Source organism: Battus philenor, unplaced genomic scaffold (genome assembly GCF_028537555.1).
Source record: "Battus philenor isolate CCGP_79_NKW_IND1 unplaced genomic scaffold, ilBatPhil1.0.hap1 SCAF_19, whole genome shotgun sequence".
Taxonomy (NCBI): Eukaryota; Metazoa; Arthropoda; class Insecta; order Lepidoptera; family Papilionidae; genus Battus; species Battus philenor.
The window spans coordinates 9,931,763-9,958,828 of record NW_027181681.1 but is presented as its reverse complement, the minus strand read 5'-3'; the positions used below and the strand labels follow the sequence as shown (position 1 = coordinate 9,958,828).

The 27,066-nt window shown below is 34.0% G+C and overlaps 1 protein-coding gene across 1 annotated transcript in view; it reads right to left on the bottom strand.

Moving 5' to 3' along the window:
* Positions 1-9,088: 9,088 nt before the first annotated feature.
* Positions 9,089-27,066, bottom strand: part of Tsp (Thrombospondin) — a 46,750-nt gene continuing 28,772 nt past the window's right edge. Inside the window, exons 8-21 of the mRNA XM_068764038.1 lie at positions 26,225-26,341; positions 24,657-24,776; positions 23,268-23,456; positions 22,082-22,317; positions 20,923-21,075; positions 19,516-19,722; positions 18,537-18,705; positions 17,242-17,419; positions 15,519-15,694; positions 15,116-15,221; positions 13,870-14,079; positions 12,568-12,751; positions 10,925-11,162; positions 9,089-9,300 (exon numbers count right to left, since the gene is read on the bottom strand). Of these exons, the coding sequence (XP_068620139.1) occupies positions 9,215-9,300; positions 10,925-11,162; positions 12,568-12,751; positions 13,870-14,079; positions 15,116-15,221; positions 15,519-15,694; positions 17,242-17,419; positions 18,537-18,705; positions 19,516-19,722; positions 20,923-21,075; positions 22,082-22,317; positions 23,268-23,456; positions 24,657-24,776; positions 26,225-26,341 (2,369 nt within the window). The 3' untranslated portion in view covers positions 9,089-9,214. The remainder of the gene's footprint in view (positions 9,301-10,924; positions 11,163-12,567; positions 12,752-13,869; positions 14,080-15,115; positions 15,222-15,518; positions 15,695-17,241; positions 17,420-18,536; positions 18,706-19,515; positions 19,723-20,922; positions 21,076-22,081; positions 22,318-23,267; positions 23,457-24,656; positions 24,777-26,224; positions 26,342-27,066) is intronic.

Sequence of the window (27,066 nt, the reverse complement as noted above, 5' to 3'; positions counted from 1 at the left end):
TTTAAAACTTTGTTAGAACTTTTCCGTTCCGTTCGTAGAAACGCTTTCATTTCCATATTGGAAATTCTCAGCGTCTAAAGCAATAGATGTATTCCTCTCTGTCATAATACTTCTTTTTCAGTTTACCTCGAGGCTACAAGTCTTCTTGGCCACTGCAGTTGAAAATAATTTACAATCTCCCTTGAGATATTTTCTACAACGTGAAGAGTTTATTTCTTACCGTCCCTATTGGAAATCTTAGACGGAGGCCTGTGTCCATCGGTGAACGTACTAATGCTAAAAAGATGATGATAATGAAATAATTTAGATTAGATAGGATATTTTATGTTTCAATATACTTGTAAATTTTATGAGAGCATTTGAATACGCTCTTACATATTGCAAAAAATGAAAGGGAAGAAACCAGGCCTTTCAACTTATTTAAATATTATTTAATTATTAAGAAATAGCAAACAGTAGCTGACCGTAAGGTAAAAGAACAGTTATCAATTTTCTTTTCGATGAAGAAATTATTGAGTTATATTGTATCACTTTGTAAAGAACAAAATGTGTCTGCAGGTTTTCACACTTCGTTCAATCATGTTTAATTGATGAATTGATGTCTAGACTAAATGGAAGTAGAGTTATTCGTTATCTTGAAAAGTGCACTTTTCATTTTAATATTAGATTTACTTAAATAAATGTATATGTAAAAAATATTCTATTTCTCTCTTAGTCATGCCATAACTTATAATAATAGAAATATATATATATATATATATATATATATATATATATATATATATATACATATATATATATATATACATATATATATATATATATAATAGAAATATATATACTTTAATATAAAGACTACCAATTTCTTTAATATTTTTTTATCATTTTATTATTCATGAATCAAGAATATTATGAAAAAAATGCGCAGAGATTTGAAATTTTCCAGAAAATGTAATTACATTTGTATTCTTTGTACATTTGTCAGTTTGTTGTGAACCTGCGCGTTTGACTGCTGCAAATTTATTGTCATATGACAGCGATATTTATCCTTTACAAAATTGATTCGTTTAATTCATATTAAATCAATAAATAATGAGATAACTTTGAGATATGCCACATTTTTTCTATTTTAATGCGACAGGGCTTCTGATTATCAATAAGGGAAGCCTATGTCCAGAAGTTTTCAGTGCTAGGCCGTCCACTTCGTGTCCTGCCACTAAAATTATGAAGACGATAAATAACTTCTATCAGTACAGTGACGTCATATATACTTACAATTGGCTGATTAGAGAGATGATATAGTAATTCTTCTGTATAGCATAATTTTACCCTTTTGCTCGTACCTTCTCCTTAGTTCTAAATACTTCAATTATTGGCAATGAAAATGAATGACTTGCTTTGTTAGGTATAAGAAAGTCAAGAAATGTTTAATCAAGTAGAAGCAGATACAACAAATCGTAGAAAGTTCCAAAAGAGATTTGATACGTACGGAAAAAGGTTCTTATAATCGACAAAACGGAGACGGACATCCAAGTTTCGTACCGACTGTAGGATGGTAATGCAAGAGACTAAGTCCCGTAAAGAATTTTAACGCCTGTCTAGCCAAAAGAGAACTGTAAATTTAAATTGAAGATATCTTTATTCAAGTTTGTATTTACTTGAGCTAATTATTCTAATATTATAAGTTATAAGATGCCACCAGTTCTGAACGCTTATCGATTGAGAAGAGCCGGCCAGAAACTCAACGGTTGCTCTTTTTAATGAAAATAAACAATTTTTGATATGTATATTATAATATTAACAATGTAAATGAGCCATCAAACCAGTTTCCACACATTTCAATCGACTAAAAATGTTGGATGCTATAATATGATTAATTTAATAATAAATTTAAATTTTATATTTAAAACTAAGGAAATGAAGGTCAGGTAAGATGTCTTGCGGAACATAGTTATAAATAAGTAAGTGCACTCAAATCCATTAAGAATTTCTTAACTTTTTGAAGACGAAATTTAAGCGTTACTAGTTTATTTTTATTTGCTTTACTTATAGTGCGTCTGTCACTATTTTTGATATAAAATTTGAAATTAAAACGCGTGAATAATATGTTAATAAAACATATTGCGACACAAGCGTAGTAATAAATTTATTTTTGTGTAATTATAAATGAACCTGAACTCTACTTTAGTTCGGAATGGTTATTTTAACTCAATTTTCTAGGAATTACCGATTTTTAATGACCTTTTTACAAATTTTAACTATACATATATAAATTTTACTTTATTTAATTACACTTTGTAAAGTTTAGTGATCAGACATTTACACCAAAAGAAGAACACCAGAACTCCATACCTATTATAAAAACTAAAATTAAATTTAACTCAAATATAAGTCATTATAAATGTTCTACAGTATAAAGCTACTGTGGTAGACAACGTGAAAAGAGCCCATTACGAATTCAGTAGCGTTGTCAAACATTTTCATTACAATAGCATAAGGAAGTTCTGCTCAAGCTTTACTGTCGCATAAAATCCTATACAATATAGTAAGACTTTCTACTTTTTTATAGATTTTTTTAACCACATAATGATTCTGAAAGATTACAAAGAAATTTATACTAAAACCATACACTTTAATGAGAAAAAAGATTTAATAATTTCATCGTTATTATTCAAAATCAATATTTTTTTGTATCATTTTTCCATTTATTTTATGGCCTAATTATCTATACTGTACATTTGCAGAAGTTGCGGGCGTAATGTATCTTTTTAGCCGTAGAAATTCCACAGCTGGGCATAGAAATCCCCCAAAGATTTTCAGAATTTATTGCCACTTCGCATTCAAAGACAAAATAAATGTAACATATTTCATTGTGATCGCTTTATTTATTGATTGAATGTGAAATCAACGGAATAATTTTGTAATGGATAAGTATCGACGGATGCAGTTGTACAACAATATAAATTGGCAGCGCGTAAAACGCAGGAAGTTCGCAACAAACTGACAAACGTATATATTTAAATTTATTCACATTACATTTTATCAAGATTTTCAAGTTTCGTAATTTTTTTATAAGAATTTTCTATAAAGTACGAGGAAATATGTACTAATTTATACATGTGTTACGAGTTTAACATGCGTTACAATTTTATTTGTATTTTTATATTCAATTTTTATTGCTCTATTGACGATTTACTATTCTTCGCTCCATCGATAACCATACGCAGAAAGAATACGTGAATTACCGGACGTGATATAATTACACACTTTTATTAGTAACAGAAATTTAAATACGAGTAATAATAAATCTTTTACATGTAAACACTGACCAATAGCATCTAGCACTTTTAAATACTGCTTGTCATTGGTCGCCATCTTGGCGAATTTATAGAAGTGTAAGAAAGGGATCAATACTTAGCCACTTCCGCACATGCAGTGGTAGTCGTGCAATAAAGTGCACCGCCCGCCAGCCCGCTGATAAATGCGTATGCGGCAAACAATTCGAATTACACAACTACCACCGTTACTTCGCTCAACACGTGTTTCACACCTTCACGGGGCATCTTCAGGAGTTATGTTACACCGATTAGTGCCAAACACAGAGTGAGCACTAATCGGCACTAATCAGTGTAACATAACTCCTGAAGATATTGGTCCTTTTCTTACTTAGGATGAACTTCCGCGAGGTAACGCCTGATTCCATTAAATATCATAGAAGTGTTGCCATATATTTTCGGGATATAACTACATACGTATTAAAATTTCAACCATGTAAAACTAATGTGCCTAAAAATATGCAATTAGTGTCGTCGCAAACCATACATGGTTATGATAACACTGGTTAACGCGACACTTTGAAGCTGCCCGACGATGCAATTATCTGACGAAAATTAGATTTAGGACAGCAATGTATCTCGACGCCGCAGCGATCGTCTGCGCGGCTTTAGCAATTTGTCAACTTAATTGCCCATAAAGCTGGGTACATGCACCCCGCCACGTTCTCCGACCGCAGGAAAACTATACGAGTCTTATATTTAAGAAGGGTATTAAAATTTCGTCTCCGCTGCATCCAATTACGGGAAATTTCAAGTCTTAAAATTAAATTGACACTTTGTACCTGCTATAAGGTGCACTAACAAAGACTTGCTACTCCGTGAATCTGCGGCGCCTTATCGATAACTATTTTAGCGACCTCAAGGTGACTGTACGGTACGCGAAGGCAGAGTGGACCAGAGAGACCGCCAAAGGGTATGTACAGTGATCCATAGTCGGTTCAACGTTCTGGACCATGTTGGTCAACCCCCTCTTGGAGGAGGTGGTAAAAACTATGACAGACTACCAGACGTTTGCAGATGACGTCGTACTTGTCTTTCCCGAACGAAAGATCCAGAACATCTCGAGTAGGGCCAATGAGATTCTCCCTATGTTCCTGAATAGTCTGAAATAAGTTTAGGTTCGCCCCTCGAGATAAGCGTAAGCTATTTGGTCATACTAAGGAGGTCCGGATACCAGGCCTCACATTTAATGATGGGCTCAATAGTCATGTTAAGAATGTGGGCAAGAAGGCCGTATCGTGTGAATGTCGAATGTCTTAATAAACAATGATTACTTACAAAAATATGAAATTAATTACAATGCTTTATCCAATCAATTGAGGACTATCAGCGCAGCGGTAAAAGACTGAGACTGACATCCTAAGTAAGAAAAGAACCAATATTTAGCCACTTCCGCACATGAGTCACTCTGTGTTTGGCACTAATTGGTGTAACATATCCCAAAGACCGACACAACGACCAGCGTTACCCCGCCCGCCTTCGTGTATACCGTACATTGTATATTTTATTTGCTTACACGTTAACACGCCTTTTATCTGTTTTAATTTTCGTCAAAATGTTTTGCTTCAATTTGGGTTTTATTATATAAAATTACACTCACAAAAAGCACAGCGGGGTTGTTAAAAATTAAAAAGTATGATTAAAACCACGGTAAGCGGGCTGTTTGGGAATATAAAGTTTTTGTTTGTACTATTTCTTTTTACAATTTCTCATTTAATCTCTCTACAAGAGCCTTCATTGTGGCTTAAAGAAAATAAAAAATCGAAACATTTTTGAGTTTTCGGCGAATCGTTTTTATTTATATTGAAACTTTTTTTTAACTCGTGTAATATACATGTGTAGATATACATGTGTGTTTGTGTATATATTTACATAAGCAGGTTTATATGTATCTTTATGCGTATTATGCAAGCAATACTTTGTAATGTGTTATATATTTTAAGTTTTTTGTTTATTTTTTATTATGTACACCCTAAACTGCCCTCTACTTCATGTCTCTCATCTTCATCCAAAGGTTGTCTGGTCTCAAGAGATAAGACCGCCGTATGTATCTGTATGTGAATTGTTTCTTTTTTAAGTTATAAAATATATTATTTTCTCACATTTTCTATTTGATGTATTCTTTTTTAAAGCTTTGGTGTACAATAAGGTGTAAATAAATAATATAAATAACTTAAAACTTAATCTGATAATTTAACAAGGAATTTGCTTAACACGTTCGCGCGCTGTAATGCATGACAAAATTTGGCATTTTGACACACGTTTTTTCCATACTAAGTCCATAGGCGTACTTGCGTAGGTCCGCTTACCAATACCATACCAAATGACAGAACGTCTTCAGGCGTCGCACGTCCTAGGGCGTTCTGGCAGATTTCTTTCTATCATAATAGGAAACAATACCGCCCGTCGACGTACGGTGGATTACTAGATTTCAAACTTGAACGCCTGTCGACGTAGTGTCGCGTTAGTTTTTTTATCTTCTATCGCCCACCGACGTACCGCGCGCGAACGTGTTAAATAACTCCGTTGTGTATAAAACTATTGTACAGCGCCATCTTTCGCTTCAACGTGACAACGTCGAATACCATACAAAATCTTATGTGAAACTTCTTAATGTATTGGATCTGAAACAGAAGTTCGAGCTTATGAAGGTTGTGAAGTTAAAATTTGCGAACATAGCTCGTTATCGGCACACGAGGACAAATTTTCTAATTTTGGGCCATGATGTCAAAGATTAGGTAAGTCTTGTTCGAGTAAATACACATAAGCCTCTTGCGTCACTGTTTTAGTAATATTTAAAGTTCTTTTCTTTTTAAAGGACGGTTGTTATAAATATTAGGCAGTTTGTCTTATTGGTACACGCTTAATAGCACAAACATTTCAATAATTGTGATTAACATTGTGATCTATTTGCTTTTAACACTGTAATCTGTTCACAAAATGAGTTCATATAATAATTTCGTAATAAATCTCCTTAAACAAAACAAAGATTAAGAAATAACTGATAAAAAAGTCCTCTTTTACTACATTTCGTAGATATATTTTAAGTGATAATAACTTAGAAACGAATTCTTCGTCTAATATTCTTTTAAGTGTTTTAAATTTTATATACATATATTAATCATTAATAATATAAAAAAGACTGATATTATACGTAAATCGATCAATCGAAATAATAAATAAATTGGCAGGTAATATACTTTTTAACTACATCTGCTTTTACAATTATCCATATCACATTAATACCCTACAGGTAAATCATATAATAGAGCTTTCTTATAACGAACTCTAAGCGCACGTATGGCACATCTGGAACCGTGACTGAAGTTTCTGTCGCCACTTCTTATCCCAGCGCTAAAGTTTTCTGAAGTGATAGCAATGTTAGACAGGTAATTGCACCCGAATAAGCCGCGGCTCGGTTCTCTCAGGCGCTCTGGAGTCAAAATCCTTAACGCGTTCCGAATGATAGCTATAGTCAAGGTCAACTCTGTTGTAGATGCCCCAGGTAACGTCATGGAGCCGTCCGTCCTAGCGATCCAAGAGCTTGGTGACCTCCCAATCCAGTAACATCATGGTATGAAGCGGCCAGAGCCAAGGCTCCCAAAGGCATTCCTCGAGCTTTGCTAAAAAGAGGTTAAGGCTATAAAAAAGGAAAAGAAAAAACATTTTGTCTCGCGGGGTTCAAAATAAATAAGTTACTTTCTAAGTACTCGTAATTAAACTCTGAAAAACTGTCACAGTGCAATATGAAAAAGAATGATTGTAACGTTAAGCTTTGATGTTTAACGTTAAGCCTTTCTCATAGATTTTGAACAGAATGTAACTGCATCCAGTATCTTCAGACTTTTAGGTGCACACACATCCTTGCACTTGACGGCCCGTCCATCCGTTGTGCGCTGCGTGTCCTGCCTTCTGCCTGCTTCTTCAACTTGTCAAACTGCTGGATTATATAAGACACTTTCGCTTACGTATCTCTCAAATTCCTCTCCAACACACGTTCAACGATTGCAACGTAATAGATAAAACATTTTTCACATTAAAATTTATTTTTTTACCGCATTAGTAATTCGCAGAAAATTCTAGTCACTTCATAATTTTTAAAAATAAAAGTCTCTTTAAGTGTATTGTCTATCAAGGTAAGACGTCTGCGATAAATGCTAGCGGAGTGCCTTTAAAAACGCTTTGTTCAAGTAACCTAATTTACGTCACACAAATACAGGAGCGAGCTCCTTGCAAAACGTTTTAACTTTAATAATAAGACGCGTTCTCGTTCTTTTATAAATTAACCATGTTGCTAACAATAAAATACAGTTTACTTTTATATTTCTCGCAAAGCAATTTGTTAAATATCTTACATATTAAAGCCGATAAATATTTTTTGTGTATATTAACATTTGAACTAGGATAGTTAAAGTACTTAAAGGATATCTATTTTAAAAATGGAAAGCAAACAGACTAAAGCATTTATAAAATATATAGAGAAGACGTCATAGCAAATAAAATTATGTAGGATAATTGTAGTACCGAATATTATTTTAATTATTAAAAATATTTAATTATTAAAATTATTACACGTACAAAAAGACTGCCACTAATGGTTTTAAGCGACGAAATTTTTTTTTAGTTTTATTTATATGGTTCTTTTTTTGAACCAGTTACTCAAAATCAGCGAAGCTCAGAGGAGTAGCTGAGTTCGCGACTTTTAGAAGATAAAATAGTCTGCTATTTGTTGGTTGGAAGCGGTCGATGGTCTCTTTTCCAGAACAATAAGCTGCCCTGCTCTTTATGGGTTTACCCATTGTTACTTCAACTTGCCAAACCACTGGACTATGACGATTACTATTGTTCGTCTAAGGATCTTGAATCGTCTCTTGATCGAGGAGGCCTGTGGAAGCCAGCATGCTACACTTCTACTGGCTTCCACTTCCAGAAGCTTAAAGGCTAAAATGATGATGATTAATGATAAAAGAATAAAAAAAATTATTAATAAAAAATTTGTTTATTTTTACTAACTGTTAGAAGCGTCCCCCGCCCAGAAAAGAAAAAATACATGCGTCCTCCACTATACATTTAAATAATGATTTTTTTATTACGAACTTGCTTTTAAAAAAGATTGACAACAACCCCCCTTTATCTTACATTAAGAAAGCATTTTAATTATTTGATAAATATTTTTTTATTCACAGCTTAGTCAGAAAAATTTCTGGTGAGAAGATACCTTCGATCAATGAAGCTTGGATATAATTAAATTTTTTTATTTGTATAGCATTTAAATTAAAACTTTTCGCTCAACTCTGCTTCGATATTCCATTGCAGACAAAGGAAATGAAAAACGCATATAGATTGAGAGATGGCTTCCCGTTACATAAAAAAATTGGGCAACAAAGAGGTGATTGAATGAATTTTCTTTTCGTTTCAAATAGTATTTATTGATACACTTATTTAAAACTAAACTTGGAACATATTATTGACAAACCACATACGCATGTTTAAATTCATATATCCACAATATTAAGTCATATTAATAAGAAAATATTGTACAAATTTTAGCATTTTACATTTCCTAAATGTTAAAATCGAATTAGGAAAATAGAGTTGAAAGGAGTAATACAAGTATATGTTTACACCCTGTATAAATCTTTATAAAGATACGCGTATAAAGAACGCCGATCAATGTAAATGATAATATAAGGCAATTTATAATAATACAAAGAAAACTTTAAGAAATAGTTGTACTCTATTTGTGCTGTAATCACAATAATAAAATTTGATTTGAGTCTTACAAAATTAGAAATATTCTTTGTTAGTAATATTGTGTGATAATTTCCCAATTATACAATGTGTTTTGATCGTAATATCTAGTGAGATATTATTAAGTATTAAGCGTAAATAAAATTATGGTCCACCTCCAACTTCCTCAGCAGTCGTGTCGGTAGTTCGGAAACTATGTTCGATGGAATTTTATCTGTAACAATATTTTGGTGATATTATACAAATCACGAAAAGGAACTGTACACACCTATCGTGTTGTACACACTTATTATAACTATAGTGTATTATAATTAATCCTTATACAATTTATGTACAACTACAAACTGAATTAAATAAAATTAAATATCATAAAGAAATGAAATCAAAAAAAAATGAAAAGAAACAATCGCTAAGATAAAAAACACCTTATATACTAATGGCTAATACTAACTATAAATATATACATATATGTATATATATATATATATATATAAATATACACATATATGTGTATATATATGTATACTATCATATACTATTTATGTGAATCTATTAAATGATAAAATCCAAATATCGTAAAGATTCAGTCAACTTTGAATGCGCAACGATTCCTGATTATCCTAATATCGAGGTGGAGTGCGTTCCAGAGAAGAACAAATTGTATTGCGAAGGAGGAGCGAATAAAGTCGATACTGTGGGAGGGACATCTAAGTAGACGATGCTCCAGGAGCGAAGTATTTTACTCTGTGTACTGGCTACGAATTGGAATTGAGGTGTTAAGTAGGCAGGTGAAGCGGGAGAAAAGAGTAAAGAGAAAAGTGAATGGTGCTGTCGGATAAGCAGCCATTTTAACTGAGGACGGTAGGAAGATATATGGTCGATTTTCGGAGATTAAAAATAAATCGAACGCAGTATAATTTTAATACAGTCAAAAAAAATAACATGTTTAGCAGTTCAGTGACCTGTGGTTAACATTTACGATACTGTTTAGATTTCTTAAATGTTATAATAAATTCTTAAGAACATAGACATGATTTTTATGAGTACATTTTTATTTTAGACTTTGTTTAAAAGCATTCTTTTACGCCCTTGCACTTTATATTGCTTTCAATACAACTAAAAATTGTTTAATAGAATATTTTTCTTTATATTAAAAAATATTAAATATCAAAAGGTTGACATAGTAATTGAGCATAAATAACTGAGGCATAAAACAATAATTTTAATTTCACATACCGTTCCGCTCCTTTAACTCAGTTCCGATGAAGCTGCAAAAGCCCTACTACAATACAATGCCCTAATACAATAATATACATTATTGAAATAATTCGTAAATAATTATCAATAATCTGTAATGTTTAGTTTTATTACAGTCGTATTGTATAAAAGTTATTATAAATTATATTTACATTTAATACGTAGATTTAAAATCCTGGTTGACTATTTTTATAATTGGATTTATCTTATTATTTTTATTATCAAACTGTTGTATAGTTGTATCCACTTAGTGATGGTATTTATAATCTTTTGGTTTATGTAATATTTTATGTTTGATAATAGTCAATTTTAAAATGTAGCTAGAGGATTTAAATAAATAAAGAAATATTAAAAACTTACAGATGCATTTTCGTTTAATAAATGACTGCAATTTTTTTAGATTATCCAATCTGCGATTAATATTTTTTTAAATCATTTGGTACAATATTTCCGTAATAACTAAAGAAACTTATTAAATATTATATTTCAATAATGTCTACGTCGAAAAAAGATTGTCTAATTTTGTCGTCGAATAAAAATTCAAACAAAGGTTATGGTATTTAAGTACGTTTTATGCTTACCATTGCAACGATAGACGAGATTAGACCAGATGATCATCTCCTGCGAGAAACAGAACACACCGAGGCGGCCGCCCTTGAGGGTGAAGTCGTACACATTGCCGGAGTCCGCTACCAGACGATTGTTCTCATACACCTTCAGTCGGATCAGTCCGATCTTTGGTCGATGGAGTAAACGCCAGCGATACGCAGTCTTCTCGCGCCAACCCACGTTACGCGGGTCTTTCCATAGAAGTGTCACCTACAATAGTGAAAATACTATATAATCCTAACCTTCATATTCCATAAAACAATATTCTGTTAATTCAAAAATATAAAATCCCCGAGATAATAGCGATTACGTCTTTTAGACTGGACCTATTTTTATTTTCAAGAACATTAAAACATATGTTGTTAATGGGACTCTCTGATCCCTAGGCAACAAATATACTCAAACGCCACACACAGCTTAAAAAGTACTTCATTTACGGAATAACCAATGAAAGTTGCATTGTGAATTTATATGCGGTACAGGAGCGAGTTGCATAACTTATTTCTATAAGCTTCTAGAGCGTCCAAAGCAATTGCAATTGCTAGGATTATTTGGAATTTGGTTAAGTAAGTAAAGAAGTCTGGTCGATAAAGGTAAATACCAATGCATTGCAATCTTCAATCTGCTAGCAGGTTGTCAATCCTGAGCACCGTACCCTACCCTTTCTCTACAACGCGGTAGACCCGGCACCCGCACGGCGAATCTTTCTTACTGGCATTTACAATTCCATCAGCATCGAGGTGGCAAACGGCAGAAAAACATGGCCAGGATTTCTTTGCATAAAATAAAGTTTTATTCGATCACGGAGGTATGTCAATATTTCGAACGATAGCCCCCTCCGTGGCTCGTTCAGCAACTAAAGAGGTTGCCAAAGATATATAAATCAGTACAAAGGTCATGCCAACTGCAAAAAAGTACCCCGTCTATTATGGGCCCTTCTCAGATCATGCCGCGTTAGAAATACCCGTTACTTCAAGGTGTTATTTGAGAGGTCAACTTTTATTCTAGTTGCTGTCCAATTGGGCCCATAGAGTATTTTTCTCAGGACATATACAATTGATCTCTATGTAAGATAATATAAATTAATAAATATTGTCGGTTGCCAAAATGTCATTTCGATAATGTGACCTTCATCTAAAATTCTATCGATGTAATATACGGATATATTTTGGCTCTAATGGTTTATAACAACGCTCTTTAATATTATTATTAAATGATGTTCGCAACTACTATCGACAATTTTATAGATAATATTTTTTGAAAAGTTTTTAATAATCGAATTTTGGACCGACGGCTTTGTGAAGGTTTTACTGTGGATTTCTTTAGGAGGTCTAATCAGGGATGAGGAGATCCGTAGGTAGAAAGTGAGTGACGACAGTGCGCGAGAATAGATGGCCGCAAGAGGCCGGGGTTCTAGAATGATAACCCGACACCGACAAGCGTAGCGTAGAACATCCTCTAACAAGGTTGTTTGTCTACCTGTCTACCTGAAAGACTCTGGATGTAGGCTACTTCTAACCAGTCGTATATGACACCTTTAGAAGAAGCCTATGTTCAGTAATGATGATGAAGTATTTACGATTTTAATCTTTGTACATCAACTCTTACAACTCACCTGATCGGGAGTAGATTCAGTATTCCACAGCGCGTTTCTCAAAGTTTTCCCGGGCCCAGTCTTAGAGTTGACAAGTTTCAGTTGAATGCCGGGCTCCGCTACCGCTCTGAAGGGCGTCGTCTGCCAGTATGTCTGTGTGTTCTTTTTCCACATCACCACGTAAAATCGTTTATTGTTCTGATACCTGTATAAACGATTTAAAAAATAAAATAAAATAAATACTTCATAAATTTAATTTGTACCAAAATCAGTCGTACACACTGACAGTAAAATTACATTTCTAATTAAATTAAAGTTCTGATCGACTTTGGTAATTTTTTCGCGAAATATATAAACTTTAGAAGTTCATTTAGAATTGTGTTAAAATCTGTAATTATTTGTAATATTGCATCCTGAGTAATCACTAAGTCTATGTATGCCTACAACCTGTGTATTCTTCCATATTCAAATGTAAGTTCGTTTATAATTCTAATGCTTATAAATTTATTGAAAATCTAAATAAAATTAAAACATTGAACACATAAAAAGTTAAATTTGACTTTTAATATACTTTCTGATCAAACTTGATCTGTCTTTCCCCAAAATTTAAACATGAGAAACCTGAATTGTATTAATTTTGGCAAATGTCTAGAATTTAGTTTACAAAATTTGCAGTATATTCCGAAGACGGCCACTCAAGCTCTTTGATTTATAACTTAAGCTTAATCCGTCATATTAGCTACTGGGGGTTTAAGGTTTTGATAGAAGATTCTGGAACGGAGACCACGGACCGGCAAGAGCAGCGTAGGAATACCCACAAGGTGAACAAATGACCATGTCAAGATCATCAAAAGACGCTGGATGGCCGCTCCCAACCGGTTCCATAGGAAATCCATAAAAGCGGCCTATGTGCAGCAGACGTTATTAAACTGATGATGATAATGATTCAACTCTTAGTAAATATAATGGGGAGCAATAGAGCGAGCTATGGTTTGATTTCGTTGCGAGATCGAAACAGAAATGGGAAAATTCGCAGCACCAACGACACCGACGTAGTTCGAAAAATTGCTCATCTAAAGTGGAAATGGGCGGAGTACATCGCTCGTGCAGCAGATAGCCGTTGGAGCAGAGGGGTTCTCGTGTGACTGCAAGCCAGTACATGCGGCGTGGATAGCCCCTCACTAGATGAACTGACGATGTCGTTAAGATAGAGGTAAGGGATGCAGGCAGAACAAAACCAGTCATCATAGAAGAGGCCTATGGCTTGCAGAGGGCGTCTTTCGACTGAAGAAAGCAAACATATACATATGTAATTTAACTTACCCAAATATAAAGCCAACATAATCATCATCTATCTGTGTATCAACAAACAGAGTTCCTTCAAAATCAACGCCTCCAAACTTGTCGAAGCCCACGGCCAACCCTGGGTCAGAGTTCAATGTCTGAATTATCTCGGCTCCATCATTAGCTATGACCCAGTTGGGGTCCTGTTGAGATTCGCCTTCTGGGTCCAATCGCACTGTCATGTATTCTCTAAAAAATTGATAAATATCAAGTATATTCTAAAAAACAATAGTTCTTCATATATTCTAGAACTTAAATATGGTATAATATAGTAACAAAATAAAAAATATATAATCAAAAAGAAAATTTTCTGGGATAAACTAATCTTTTTCTTTTAGTAACTTCGATTAGGTTTTTGAAATATTTACACTGTTAGGACACAAGAGCTTCCTTTCAGAGAGGGAGAGAAGTACAGAATGTAGAAATCATTCGTATTTTTAATCATAGAGTATAATCTCCGCGAAGAGTGTTATAAAGAAAATTCAATGACTATATAAAACAATAAGTCATGTGTACTGTTAAAGTAAATACAATAAATAACAATATAAATGGAATACTTAAGGTTAGCACAACTAAAACAACAATTTTATCATTCTCTAGGCGCTATAAATTTATAAAATACTTTATAGACTTCTGAATTGTCATGAAATGAATTCAAAAATGTTACTATTCAAAACTAGTAAAGAAATTCTTCCTTTTTTTAGTCATTTATACCACATAACGTATTTTTTTTTATTTTCTTGATTATATTATGCTGAAACTTCTATATTAGAAAATTTTGAGAAATTGATCCCAAAAAACTCGATTAATTTTATCGTGACTAGTTTTCGGATCAAGAAACGTTTGGAACCTCACTGGTACGTGTTACAGTAGAAATTATATTACACTAATAATCCACTAGAAGAAGAAAAAATTTCCATGCCTAGGCTACTATAAATGACATAGCTCTGTTGCAGTTTTTAATACATCTGTTTATAATTTTACATTCCATCTCCTAGTAATGCCTTTTGAATTATCAAAGAATAAATTTAAATAAAAGAATAAATTTAAAATTTAATAAAAGAATAAATTTAAAAAGTTATTTAATATACTTAGTGTCTGCCTGCTATCAAACTCGTTATATCTAAGCAACAATCCTTGATCATTTCTTTCTAATTGTTTTTAGACACAAAATATTACCTTGCTGTGCCTACACAAAGTTTTAAATCATTAGCTATATAAATACCTGAAATCTGTTCGGAATATTCTGGAGTTATTGGGACAATTGTCCAAAGCATTTGTGACGTTATCTCCGTCGAAGTCGTTGTCACATAAGTCACCGACACCGTCGCCTGTGGAATGATTTTTTTTTTTACAAAACATGACCATAAAATTACTTGCAAAAATTTATTACAATCACTTCTCTGACCTTTGATATTTTCACTTTAAGTAATAATGTATTTAAAAAAGAAATTATAATTGTTTTAATAATGCACTAATTAAATAAAAAAACAGACTTATTAGTAAATTTACTGTACCTAGATAAATTCAATACAATAACTTTTAAAAATAGTTTTTAAACTTTAACTTTTATTTATTTACATTCTTGGGCATTGCTATTTATTGCCTTGAACTAAAAATTTTTTTACCGTTACTATCAAGTTGATCAGGGTTTGGTACAAGAGGACAATTGTCTTCAAGATTCGGTATCCCATCACCGTCTATGTCATCATCGCAGGCGTCACCTTTACCGTCATTATCAACATCCAACTGATCACTGTTTGCCAAGTTTGGACAATTGTCAAGACCATCTTGAACGCCATCTCTGAAAATTAAATAAAATTTGAGTTGAGTGTAAAAGAGTAACATTCTATTGACGTAATAGCGATGTATGAGATATAACTCACACAAATTTACAGACAAAAACAGGATAGAAGATAACAGAGCAAGAGGACATAGAGAACATTAGAAAGAATAATAGATAAATAAAAAAATATATTTATTTCCCAAGAAAAATTAATTGTTCAATCCCTTAGAAATTTCAAAAACAGCTTTAACTCAGATTTCGTGCCTATAAACGATAATCTTATATATCCTGTATAACAACTGGACTCATTGGCACTTTTACAGTTTAAAACGGGCTATGGTAAGGGCTATGCTCGGGATGTCTCTATGAGATCGAATCTGGAATGAAAAGATAGGGATCTACGGAGACGAATGATAGGAACGAACATACTCAAGCGGATTATCAAGCTAAAGTAGCAGACGGAAGGCTATATAGCGCGCAGAACCAATGGCCGCTGGAGCCTTAAGGTTCTGAAATGGAAACCACGAAACGATAACCATAGCGTAGGATATTCTTCTGTACAGTGGATAGATCATCGAAAAACGCTTGACACAGGCTGCATCCTTCTGAAATTATTAGAAGTCGTTGGGGAAGGCCTATGTCCTGCTGTAAACCTACATCTGAACTAATAACGAAGAAGAATTACATTGATTACTACATCTATCTTAATAACTACATACATAAAATATGTTGAAATATTGACTGTTGTATTTAATAGCGTTTAGTACGCTGAAGTGTTGATTTTAAAACACATTGAAATCTCAAATGATAATATAGTCTTTCTACAAATAATAATAAACTTTAGAACATCAGAACTAATTGTAGTGAATGTTAAATTTGTTTAGATTTATTAAGGCTGGGCAGGATATTTAGCGCGCGGAACTGTTGTTAAAAGTGGTCTTTAGGTTCTAGAGGAAGACAAGAAACCGGCAAGGGCAGCGTAGAACATACACCCATAAGGAAGACAAACGACCTTTGTTGAGATCGGAAGATGCACTATACAATATACTTCTGGATAAAATTTCAACCTAGTCGTGTTTTAATAAAAGAAAGTATGAAAAGGACCAATATTTATCCACTTCCGCACATGCGTGGTAGTCGTGCAATAAAGTGCCCGCCAGCCCGCTGATAAATGCGTATGCGGCAAACAATGCGAATCACACAACCGCCACCGCCAAATCACTCAAGACGTGTTTCACCCCTCCACGGGGCATCTTCAGGAGTTATGTTACACCGATTAGTGCCAAACACAGAGTCACACAGAGGCACTGCACGGGCGGTGCACTTTATTGCACGACTACCACTGCATGAGCGGAAGTGGCTAAATATTGGTCCTTTTCTTACTTAGGAAGGACTTTCGCGAGGTAACGCCTTATTCCATTAAATATTTAATAAAAGAAAGTTAACCTAAGTGGGGGCCTATGTCCATATGAACCATATACAGCTGAAATGATAATGATATACAATTAATTATTTAGAGTGTCTCAAATTCGTAGAGAAAACGTGAGATTATTATCTCGACTCACTGGTCCCGATCGACGTCGCTATCGCAGGCGTCTCCAACGTTGTCTCGGTCGAGGTCGTCCTGCGCAGGGTTGCGCACGCGTGGACAGTTGTCGCACGCGTCTCCTATGTAGTCCCCGTCCATATCCTCCTGCCCCGGATTGTGTACTCTTGGACAGTTGTCATCTTCATTTATGATACCTAAAATACGCAAATATTAAAAAAAAATACTTGTGTATTATCGCTTGCAAATTACCTATTTTATACAAATGGTCAAAAAACAAAAGTATAATCATGTTTATTTGCATCTAGTTCTATCCGAACTGGCATGGCTTAGTCTATAGATTGAAGTCGCTAAGTAAATTTAAGAGCTTGAGAATAATTAAGTTCTTAATTCGATGAAATTGTAACGGTATAAAAATAAATAAGCTTCTGGTTGAGATGTCTGAGTTTAGATGATTATAACTTTAGAGCTCTTGGGGCCATATACAAGCCAAATAGGGACCCCAGACTTCTACGAATTCGAAACAGGTAAAGGCTAACACAAAGCAATAGATTTCAGATTGAGATGCTATAATTCTAAGGAAATTAATTTTTTTGTGAGATATATATTAAAGATATTATTCAACACAAATTACATTATATAGAGTCAATAGGATCAATTGTAAACATCAAACTTAAATCGTGACGTGATCATTTAAAAACTACAAAAATCGTATTGAGATGCAAATCAAGTATGTGTGATGTGATAGACATCTGCCTAAAATAACTTCGTTTTTGATAGCTGCCAAGCCGTACTCTACCAAATGTAATACAATATGATAGATTATATGTGTAAGAGCTTTAAAGGGGTGAATGCATAACTAATTTGCTGTCAAATAATTTATGATACATCTCAACCAAAAATCAATAGTTTTGTAAACGATGAATAATGAAATGATAATAAAGAATTCAAAGGTTTGTCAAAATTCAGATGACTACAAATTAAAATTGATTATTGTTTACTATATATCCCTGTAGACTTTATTCTTCTACACAAGTTGTGTATAATGCACACTGTCGCATTCCAATTTCAAAATTCAAAATGATGACCTTATATAGAATGATTAGAAATAGGTGTAAAATCTTTAATTTTTTTTGCTAAATAATGAGCTTTACATTCTCACTTTTAAAGATTTTCCATCTATAATCAACCTGTATGTAATTAAATTATTTTTATACAAATTCTTTGTTATATTTAGATTCAAAAAAACAAAGATCGTATTGAAAAAATTGTGCAAGATTCTTGCTCGCGTTGTGTTATGTAAAGTGATCTCACCGTCGTTGTCCATATCAGGATCGCAGAGGTCACCGAGGCCATCTCGGTCCGCATCCTCCTGACCAGGGTTGTAACGCCGCGGGCAGTTGTCACAAGCATCTCCTCTTTTGTCACTTCGATCCTCGTCTCTATCCAACTGATCGGGATTAGATACTAACGGGCAATTGTCCTAAAAACATTATCTAATTTTAATATGATATTAGTCATTATTTTTGAAGGGAGGTTGACCTGATCATTTCTAAACGAGAATAATAAATTAATTAAAGCGCGTTTTTGAATAATATTAATTGTATACAAATAGTATATAATATATCTTGTTAATAAAATTTTCAATTTACTAGTGATTAGTTTCTTTCGGTTGCCTGTGATAACATCTTGACGAGAGATTTAAAACTGCAGTGAAGCAATACGTAAGAGTTGTATTGCATATAATGTAATTGATTCATGTCAGCTGATACGCCCACTAAATTGCTCAAAAAATTGTTAAAATAGCTGGTCTTACGCTGCCCCGTACCAGCGACTTTCGGCGACTTTGATTAATTCGTCGGTCGTATCTTGTGGGGAGCCAAACTATGCCGAGTGGCCGCCACTTGAGAACCTTTCCGGCCATAACGGCCGCTAGCTGCACGAGCGTAGTGCCCCGCCCACCGCCACTCGAAACGAGCGATCCTTCAAACTATTTCAGTTACTGCTTATATGTGTAGTCATCCAGAAATGAAATCATTTGTTCAATTTACTTCCTCCTATGTCATTTATAGTCACTTATATGTTTTATTGTTACGTCATGATAAGAATGTTTAAATAGCACAAATAGAAACTAAGATCAAATTAAACAAATTGATCACCTTATAATTACAACTTTCAACTTAAGAGATTAGTTAAAGGATGTGACATTATTTTAGTGAATATTGTTGGTTGTTTTGTGTTTTAGAACCTACGCGTGAAATGATGATTATAATACCAGTTCATGATCACTTACAGGAATATTTGGAATACCATCACCGTCCGCGTCTGGGTCGCATGAATCTCCAATGCCGTCACCATCAGCGTCCTCTTGTCCGGAGTTAGATACGTCCGGACAGTTGTCCGCCTTGCAATGCATCTCGTTACAAGGAAGCTTATGGTCCGGATATCCGTCTATATCTCTGTCCGGACCACAAACAGTTCCATTACCTGCCCATCCAGTCTGAAAAGGTACTTTATACTTATTTATATGTTCTTTTATTCTCGTGTTTACATTCGAGAGGACGCCTATAGACGCCCACTGCAAGGATTAGGCCTTCCCCAAAGATATCTATGAGGAGATATACCATAAAGGCCGCGCTTGGCGTACATGTATGCGATGGAAGTATAGTATTATGGTACGCAGAAGATGCTTCTAGCCATCCTCTAGAAATTTGTTTGTTGTCACTGTTTCTCTAAAATCGAACCTACGACGTATGATTGTAAGTCTCGGTCCTATAACGCTAGCATACCAATGCTCAAATGATTAATTATATAGCAAATATTTCAACAATTTATATTTATCCATAAAAAATAAGCAACAATAAAAATATTAATATAGTATTCCATATGAAACGTTTATATTTGTTATAAGTTGTTTGTGTCGTAAATGGACCTTTAATGCGTGTTTTTCTTGTGTTTTCTTATAGAAAATACAGGTAAACTAATTTTGTTGTTATTGTTAAAACTGATACATTACATGTTTTGTACATTTATATCCTGAGGCATGTCAATTTTCTTTGGATATTTTCGTGCACTGATCAAAAACGTACGTGAGGTCACAAATCACAATTGTTTATCAGTATGCTGTCGCATTTGACGCAAAGAACTTTTGATTAGTTTATTTTACTTTCAAATGACAATAAATAAAATTCAATGAATTTCCCCCGAATCTCCTTTGCCGGAGAATTTTTTGCGAATATCTTTGCTGTAAAAGTAAAGATTACTTAGCAAAACGAACATTCCTGCAGAATTCTAAATCTAAGCCTAATAGTTCTAGATATAGTGCTGAGTCTGTACATAGACGGAAATCTCTTATACATGTAGTTATCACCTCGGTCAGTTTTTTGCCGTACTAGTGTGCCATACTACAACATTTTTGTTTTTGACTGGAATTGCCAATATAAAATTTAATTTAATATTTCATTATATAAAAATTGTCTTACATTTTTACGAATAAAAACGTAATTACTTTATTGAAATACTCAATATATAAATTGCAGAAACAACTCTTTTATATAATAACAATTGTATAAATATAGTTTTACCAAAAAAATGTAACCTAAAGCATGTAATATTGTAATATAACTCAATGACTCCAGTGAAACACAGTCCGTGAAAATGTCATGAAGTATTTGCGTGAAACACAGTGATCTGTACTCACCGCACACACACACTCCTGCCCGTACCCGCAAACCGCATTGAAGCGACGACACCGCGCAGGTTCGCAGCGCTGTACCAATGAATCCGGCTCAAGGCAGGGCCTTGAAGTGTTCACATAGTAGTTGCCTCCACATGGCACGCACGTGTACGAACCCTGTAATCCATTTAATATACACTTAAGAAAGCCAAAGTCATTCGTTCATCATTCGTTGTTCATTTGAAGTAGGCGGAACGCACACGCGCAACCGTCGGCGGTTTGGGTTGAAAGGTCCTCGAGTGACAAGCGCGCCCGTAGACTCGGAATGGGAATGTTTCGTATTAGTCAAAGTCACAGGGTGGACAAAGTAAAACAAATCATCGTGGCGATATTTAGTGGAGACCTCTGCTTTGCAATAGGCTTAACGTAAGAATCTTGTAAAAACGCCTGAAAGAATTTATTGTTAAAAATCATATTATAGTAGTATAGTTTTGCCGAATGTGGACTACTTCCAGTCGGTCCTTTGAACAAGGTTCTTGGCCTGCCCACTATCACTAAAGCTTTTTTAAATGACCTCATTTTTGGAATACTCTCATCCCTGCCTGGTGTGGGTCAGGGGCTTCAAAACTCGGGTAAATCTTTTCTTTATTTTATACTTTTATTACACTTCCTCCTTTCATCCTTCACAATCTTATATTACGATTTCCTTGTTTACAATATCTGCCTTTCTTCACATTTAAATCACCTTTCTACCTTCATCTTCGTTCCTAAACCACATTATGTTACTTTATCAAAGTTTTAACACGACTTCAATTTTATTTACTTTTTACTATTTGTTGTAATTTTCATTTCTAATTTTACTTTAATACAGTTATAGTTATTTTACTGTCTTTTCGTTCTACTAAACCTATATTGCTTTATTCATGGCTAGCTTGGGATCTTGCTCGACCTTTATTGACTTAATTCCGAGTCTTATTCTAGCCTATTGTGTATTGTACTTCTTTTTAGGAGAATTCTAGGAATATAGAGTTATATTAGTGGTCGCCCATAAGGAAAGCGATGCTGCCTTCTTCGATCTTTTCCCCCATCTCGACCCCTGAACACGCATTCTATGTTTGACAGTCCTTTTAGGTTTTATGTATTTTATAACTTCAACGAGCTCAGGGATAATAAATGAACTCACCGGTGTATTAACGCACAGCCGTCCTCTGGGGCAGTTTGTCCGTCCGTCCTCACATTCATCTATATCGACGCAGCGCTCTCGTCGGCGCTCGTCGCCTGCTCCCCGCCAACCCGCGCTGCCTTCGTACCCAGGTGGACAAGAGCCACATGTGAATCCACCCTCTTCGTTTCTACACGATACCAGCTCATCACACGGTCGGATAAGATCACATTCGTCGATGTCCACGCAGGTGTATCCTGCATTGATGTATTCATGTTACTAACATTTAAATGTACACACATCCTATACATTAATGAATATTTATTATGACGTATGTATATAATATTTATGACTTATGAAAAGCCAAGTTAAATACTAGAATCCGTTCGCAATAAGATCATAGTGAATCATACTTGTACGCAGATGATCAGTATAAGGCATACCAACTAATAATAATCACGATATTAATAATACCAACAAATTTTAAAATTTGTTTCTAGATGGATAATTGTAAATAATAATAATAATAAAAAGAAAGTAATTACATTATTACTAAACTAGAAAAAGGAAACTTTTTTTAAATAGTACTTGTTAATAATATATCTCTGAATATGTATTATCTATTTAGTTTTCATTTTCGGATGCAACAAACTAGTAACTCTTATTTCTCTCTCTTTTATTCTTTCGTGCCCTTCATAGTCCACTCTACTGAGAGGGATCATATCAATAATATATAATTTTAAAATAATTAACACATTAACAACTTGTGACGACTCTCACAGAATCGGGTGAGGCAACTAGTAGTTTATATATTATTTTCCTTCGTTAATATATTTTTATTATTGTTAAAATATTATCTGTAAATCGAACGGGAACAATGGTACTATGAATATTCAGATTACTACTCATTAAAATTAATTATAATCGATCTGCCACTGATCACTTTAAATAGGCTGATTGAAAATATATAAAAAAACTTTAAAACTTTTTGCTGACAAAAGCTTAAAATAAGTGAATATGTAGCTCCTCTACATATTCACTTCTTTTTAGCTTTTACACTTATAACCAATCAGCCTGCTTATTGCCAGCCTTTTAATTATTCCTTTTTGTTTTTATAATACATTGAAATAATTCTATTTTAATATGCAGTGAAAATATTCAATCTATAATTGATTTTTGAACTATTTCCTCATTTAATAAAACTTACCGTTCCATTGGTACCCTCTAGGACACTCTTGGCAGTCGTAGAATGGACTGGACGGAATGGGCGTGCAACGTCTGTCCCCGCAAGGTTTCCTCGCGTCGCAAACGTGTTGACATCTTTGTCCATCGCCTAAATACCCATCAGGGCATGAACCACATCTTGGCCCTGAAGCTGTCTCTTGACATTCGACACCTGAAAGCCATTCAAAATATCTCTATTTTTCTTAAAAAAAAAAAAACATTTCTTCTTTTCAACTGATAGACGCCTAGTGAGGGTATATATAGCCTATACATAGCCTCCCAAATACCGCCACGATCTCCAGAACTGCATTGCCCAGTTCCGCATAAAACGAGCAATTCTTTGAGCTAAGTCAATGATCTAGGATTTGGTGCAGATATCATTTCTGATTAGATCTTTCTCTTTTTCATTCGAATATCTAAAAAACTAAAACGTTTTATTCATAAATATCTAGAACTATGGAGTAAATAATAATATGAAGTAGATAGGTTGCATAGGCGCTTAGCATTAACTTCGTTTACGTAGGTTTTTCGAGAGCTCTCACGAAAACTTCGGCTCGGGTCGTTGTCATTGGAAATCTACCTTTATAACTCTTTGTTAAATCCGCTTTAAATATTCCATACATATCTATTTGAGAACACCAAAAATGAATAGTTTCTTGAATAAATTAAAACTTACATTATTACAGGTCTTGAAGCGAAAATAGTATGTATACTAAGGTTTGAAGTAGAAATAGACTATAGTCATGATGTCCTAGAACTATCATTCTGTTTGCCAAGGGCGATATTGTATTTAATAGCTAATAAATCCCTGCATGACCTTTACCGTTGAACCTTTACAATTTCATCCTGTAGCTGGCTGAGAGCAGAGGATGTTTAACCTAAACCAGTATTTTCAACCTTTTTTGTGCCTTGTCCCCACCTTCTTCTTTAGCATTTTATAATATACATTTTTTATATTAAAGTGAAGATGTTAAACTCACTTCAGGTCCATTTTGGAAAGCCTCCCTGTGAGGCGTGGGACCCACGGATCAATGACCTAGACCTTTTTACAGAAACTTAACTCCAGTGCTTTCTCTGTGGCTTCGACTCGGGCTGGTACATAAGATTTTACACCGGATTGGTGGACAGCAAACAACTACAATCCTTAGAAGGATGCTCATGGGCTTTAGCTGCCACTTGTTATGCGTTTACCGGTCTGTTTTGAAGATGCCCATGTAGGCAAATTCACTATTCCTTCATTTGTTATTTGTCCTATTTTCGAGTAAATTCCAAGGGCTAAAAGTTTTACTTTCAGCTTCCACTTTTTTTCAAAACCAAAAAATATATACACAATTACTTCAAATAGTCGCAGTTAACGTTCTAATTAAATTACCCTGGTAGCAAGAGATGTGACGACACGAAATTCTCTGGCAATCCTCCCCGTTGCCCTGGAAACCGGCTGGACAAGAACCGCATCGATAGCCCCCACCAGGCAAGTCCTGGCATTGTACACCTTAAACCAATGTATTCTTTGTTATATATTTATATATTATAAAAATATGATATGATAATGCCTTAAGATTTAATTCATTTTACATGAATTACTAAGCGTGGAGACGTAATTATGATAAAGTAATTTTAATTTACGAAGAGAATATAATACTAATTTCAGTACACAAGCATATTGCATCGGTATAATACAATAATAACATCGTTTTTCTTTTAATATTACAGTATATAATAGCCAAAGATACTAAAACAAATAATATAATAAATATAATATTGTAATCATTTGGACTTACTGTTCAACCAACAAAGATATCAATCTTAAATTTAAATTAGGGCAACATTTTTTTTTAATTACAAATTTATAACAAAAAAAATTATACATCTTAGCTATTATTTCATGAAAAAAATGTCGAAAATTGCTAAAGGCAGTTTTGAGTTATATTCTAGGAAAGAATGAGACCATCATATCATTTGAGCTATAGGATGTTCTCTGCTAGACATAGTTTTTCCCAAAGATTGCCAATAAGACCGAATGGAAGCGGGCTATGATCTAGTGTTTTCCGACTTAAAGTCTCAGTGACCATCTGTTCTTTCTCGCTAGGCATTCATTCCTTATTCAATCTTGTGGAAAAATCCCGATCATAGTTCTGTCAAACTGTCCCATCCTGAAATATTGCTATAAACCATTCTGTAGAAGCTTTACGTAAGGAAATCTTACCTCTCCGTTTATTTATTGGTTATATATTATTTATAAAATTCAGAACGCATATTAAAAGTAAATTGACTGAATGACATCTTATTCAATTAACGAATATTTAAATGACAAGAATCTTTGACAATGGTGTCGTTTGATTATTTTGTTTTTATTTTGGCTATATCTGGCAGATAGTGTACATGCGTATATCCTATTGTATAAAGTATAACATTGGTTAACTTTTTTAATATATGTATGACATTTTTTTTTGAAATTATTGTCTGTTTGTGCTTGTTTGTGTTTAGACCGGACTTTGTCAGATACCTGATTTAATAAGAAGTAACTTAGGTTACCTTTACTTTAGAAAAATCTTTAACGAAGAAAAAACTAAATAAACTATAAAAATTATTTCTTATATTCCACGCAGACGATGTCGCGGGCACATCTAGTTAAATATAAATTGCACCAAAAAAAGCATGTTATTCAATAAACGAATATTTTAATTTATAGGAATTCCTGTTAAGGTCGCACGATTATCTTTTTTATTTAGACTGTATCTGACAGAAGGTCTATTATGGTAGATGTTGTTGGACTGTTTTAAAAGATGTATTATTATGGAGTGTCTTTCTGCTTCTTCTCGATAACTATAACACCTTGCGAAGCAGAGTGAAAAAAATGTCGATTAGCAAGGGTCCTGTTACAAGTTCCAATGTGAAATAAATTAATTATATCTTTATCTTATCATAATATTTACTTACGTCCACCGAAGCACGGGTTTGAACTGCACGCCGAGTGACACGTCTGCCCGTCGCTACTCTGGCCGACTGGACATCTCTCGCATCGGTACCCTTTTTCTGTGTCTACGCAGTATTCCACTACAAAAAAATATTTACAAACATTTACGAGGTTATTTAATATTAAGAAAGACCCTGTTGATCTGTTTAGTAGATGATCCAATTACTGATACGAAGACATTAATATGAAGCCCTGAAATCGTATTCAGCGGTATTAAATTAGGATTTACTTTTATTGATTACGATAACCTGTACCTCCTTATCCGCTTAGTAAAAAACCTTAGAATTAGAAAGAGGTTCTCTATCGTAATTAAAATAAAAGACGTATGTGAAGTAAACACGTGACTGTTCCATATGGAACGCTATTTTGAAATGCTTGTATTGACAAAATAACATGGCTATTAACCCTTTGCACTCGTATATATATATATATATATATATCGTTTTGTACACCGATTTTTGTATATATGGGATTTTATCAATGATTTGTATTGTACCGTTTTCTTACCATCAATTTTGGCGTAAAATATGTAATTTACCAGTTAGCCGCTCGTCATCTATATCTGCAGATGATGGTCTGCCAGAACATTCCGATTCCTGCCAGATGTTTTTTGTCATCTCGTCAGCCAATTAAAAACAACAGGGGAATAATATCGTGATGGTTTCCCACAGTCACGCGGCATAATCTATAATTACTGTTGTTCACTTAAATTCGTTACTCGAGGCCCGTCGTCTATCTACAAGACGATTATTTTGACGTCGGTCGGGACTAGCGTGTTAACAATTGGGCGATAAAATATAAAGGT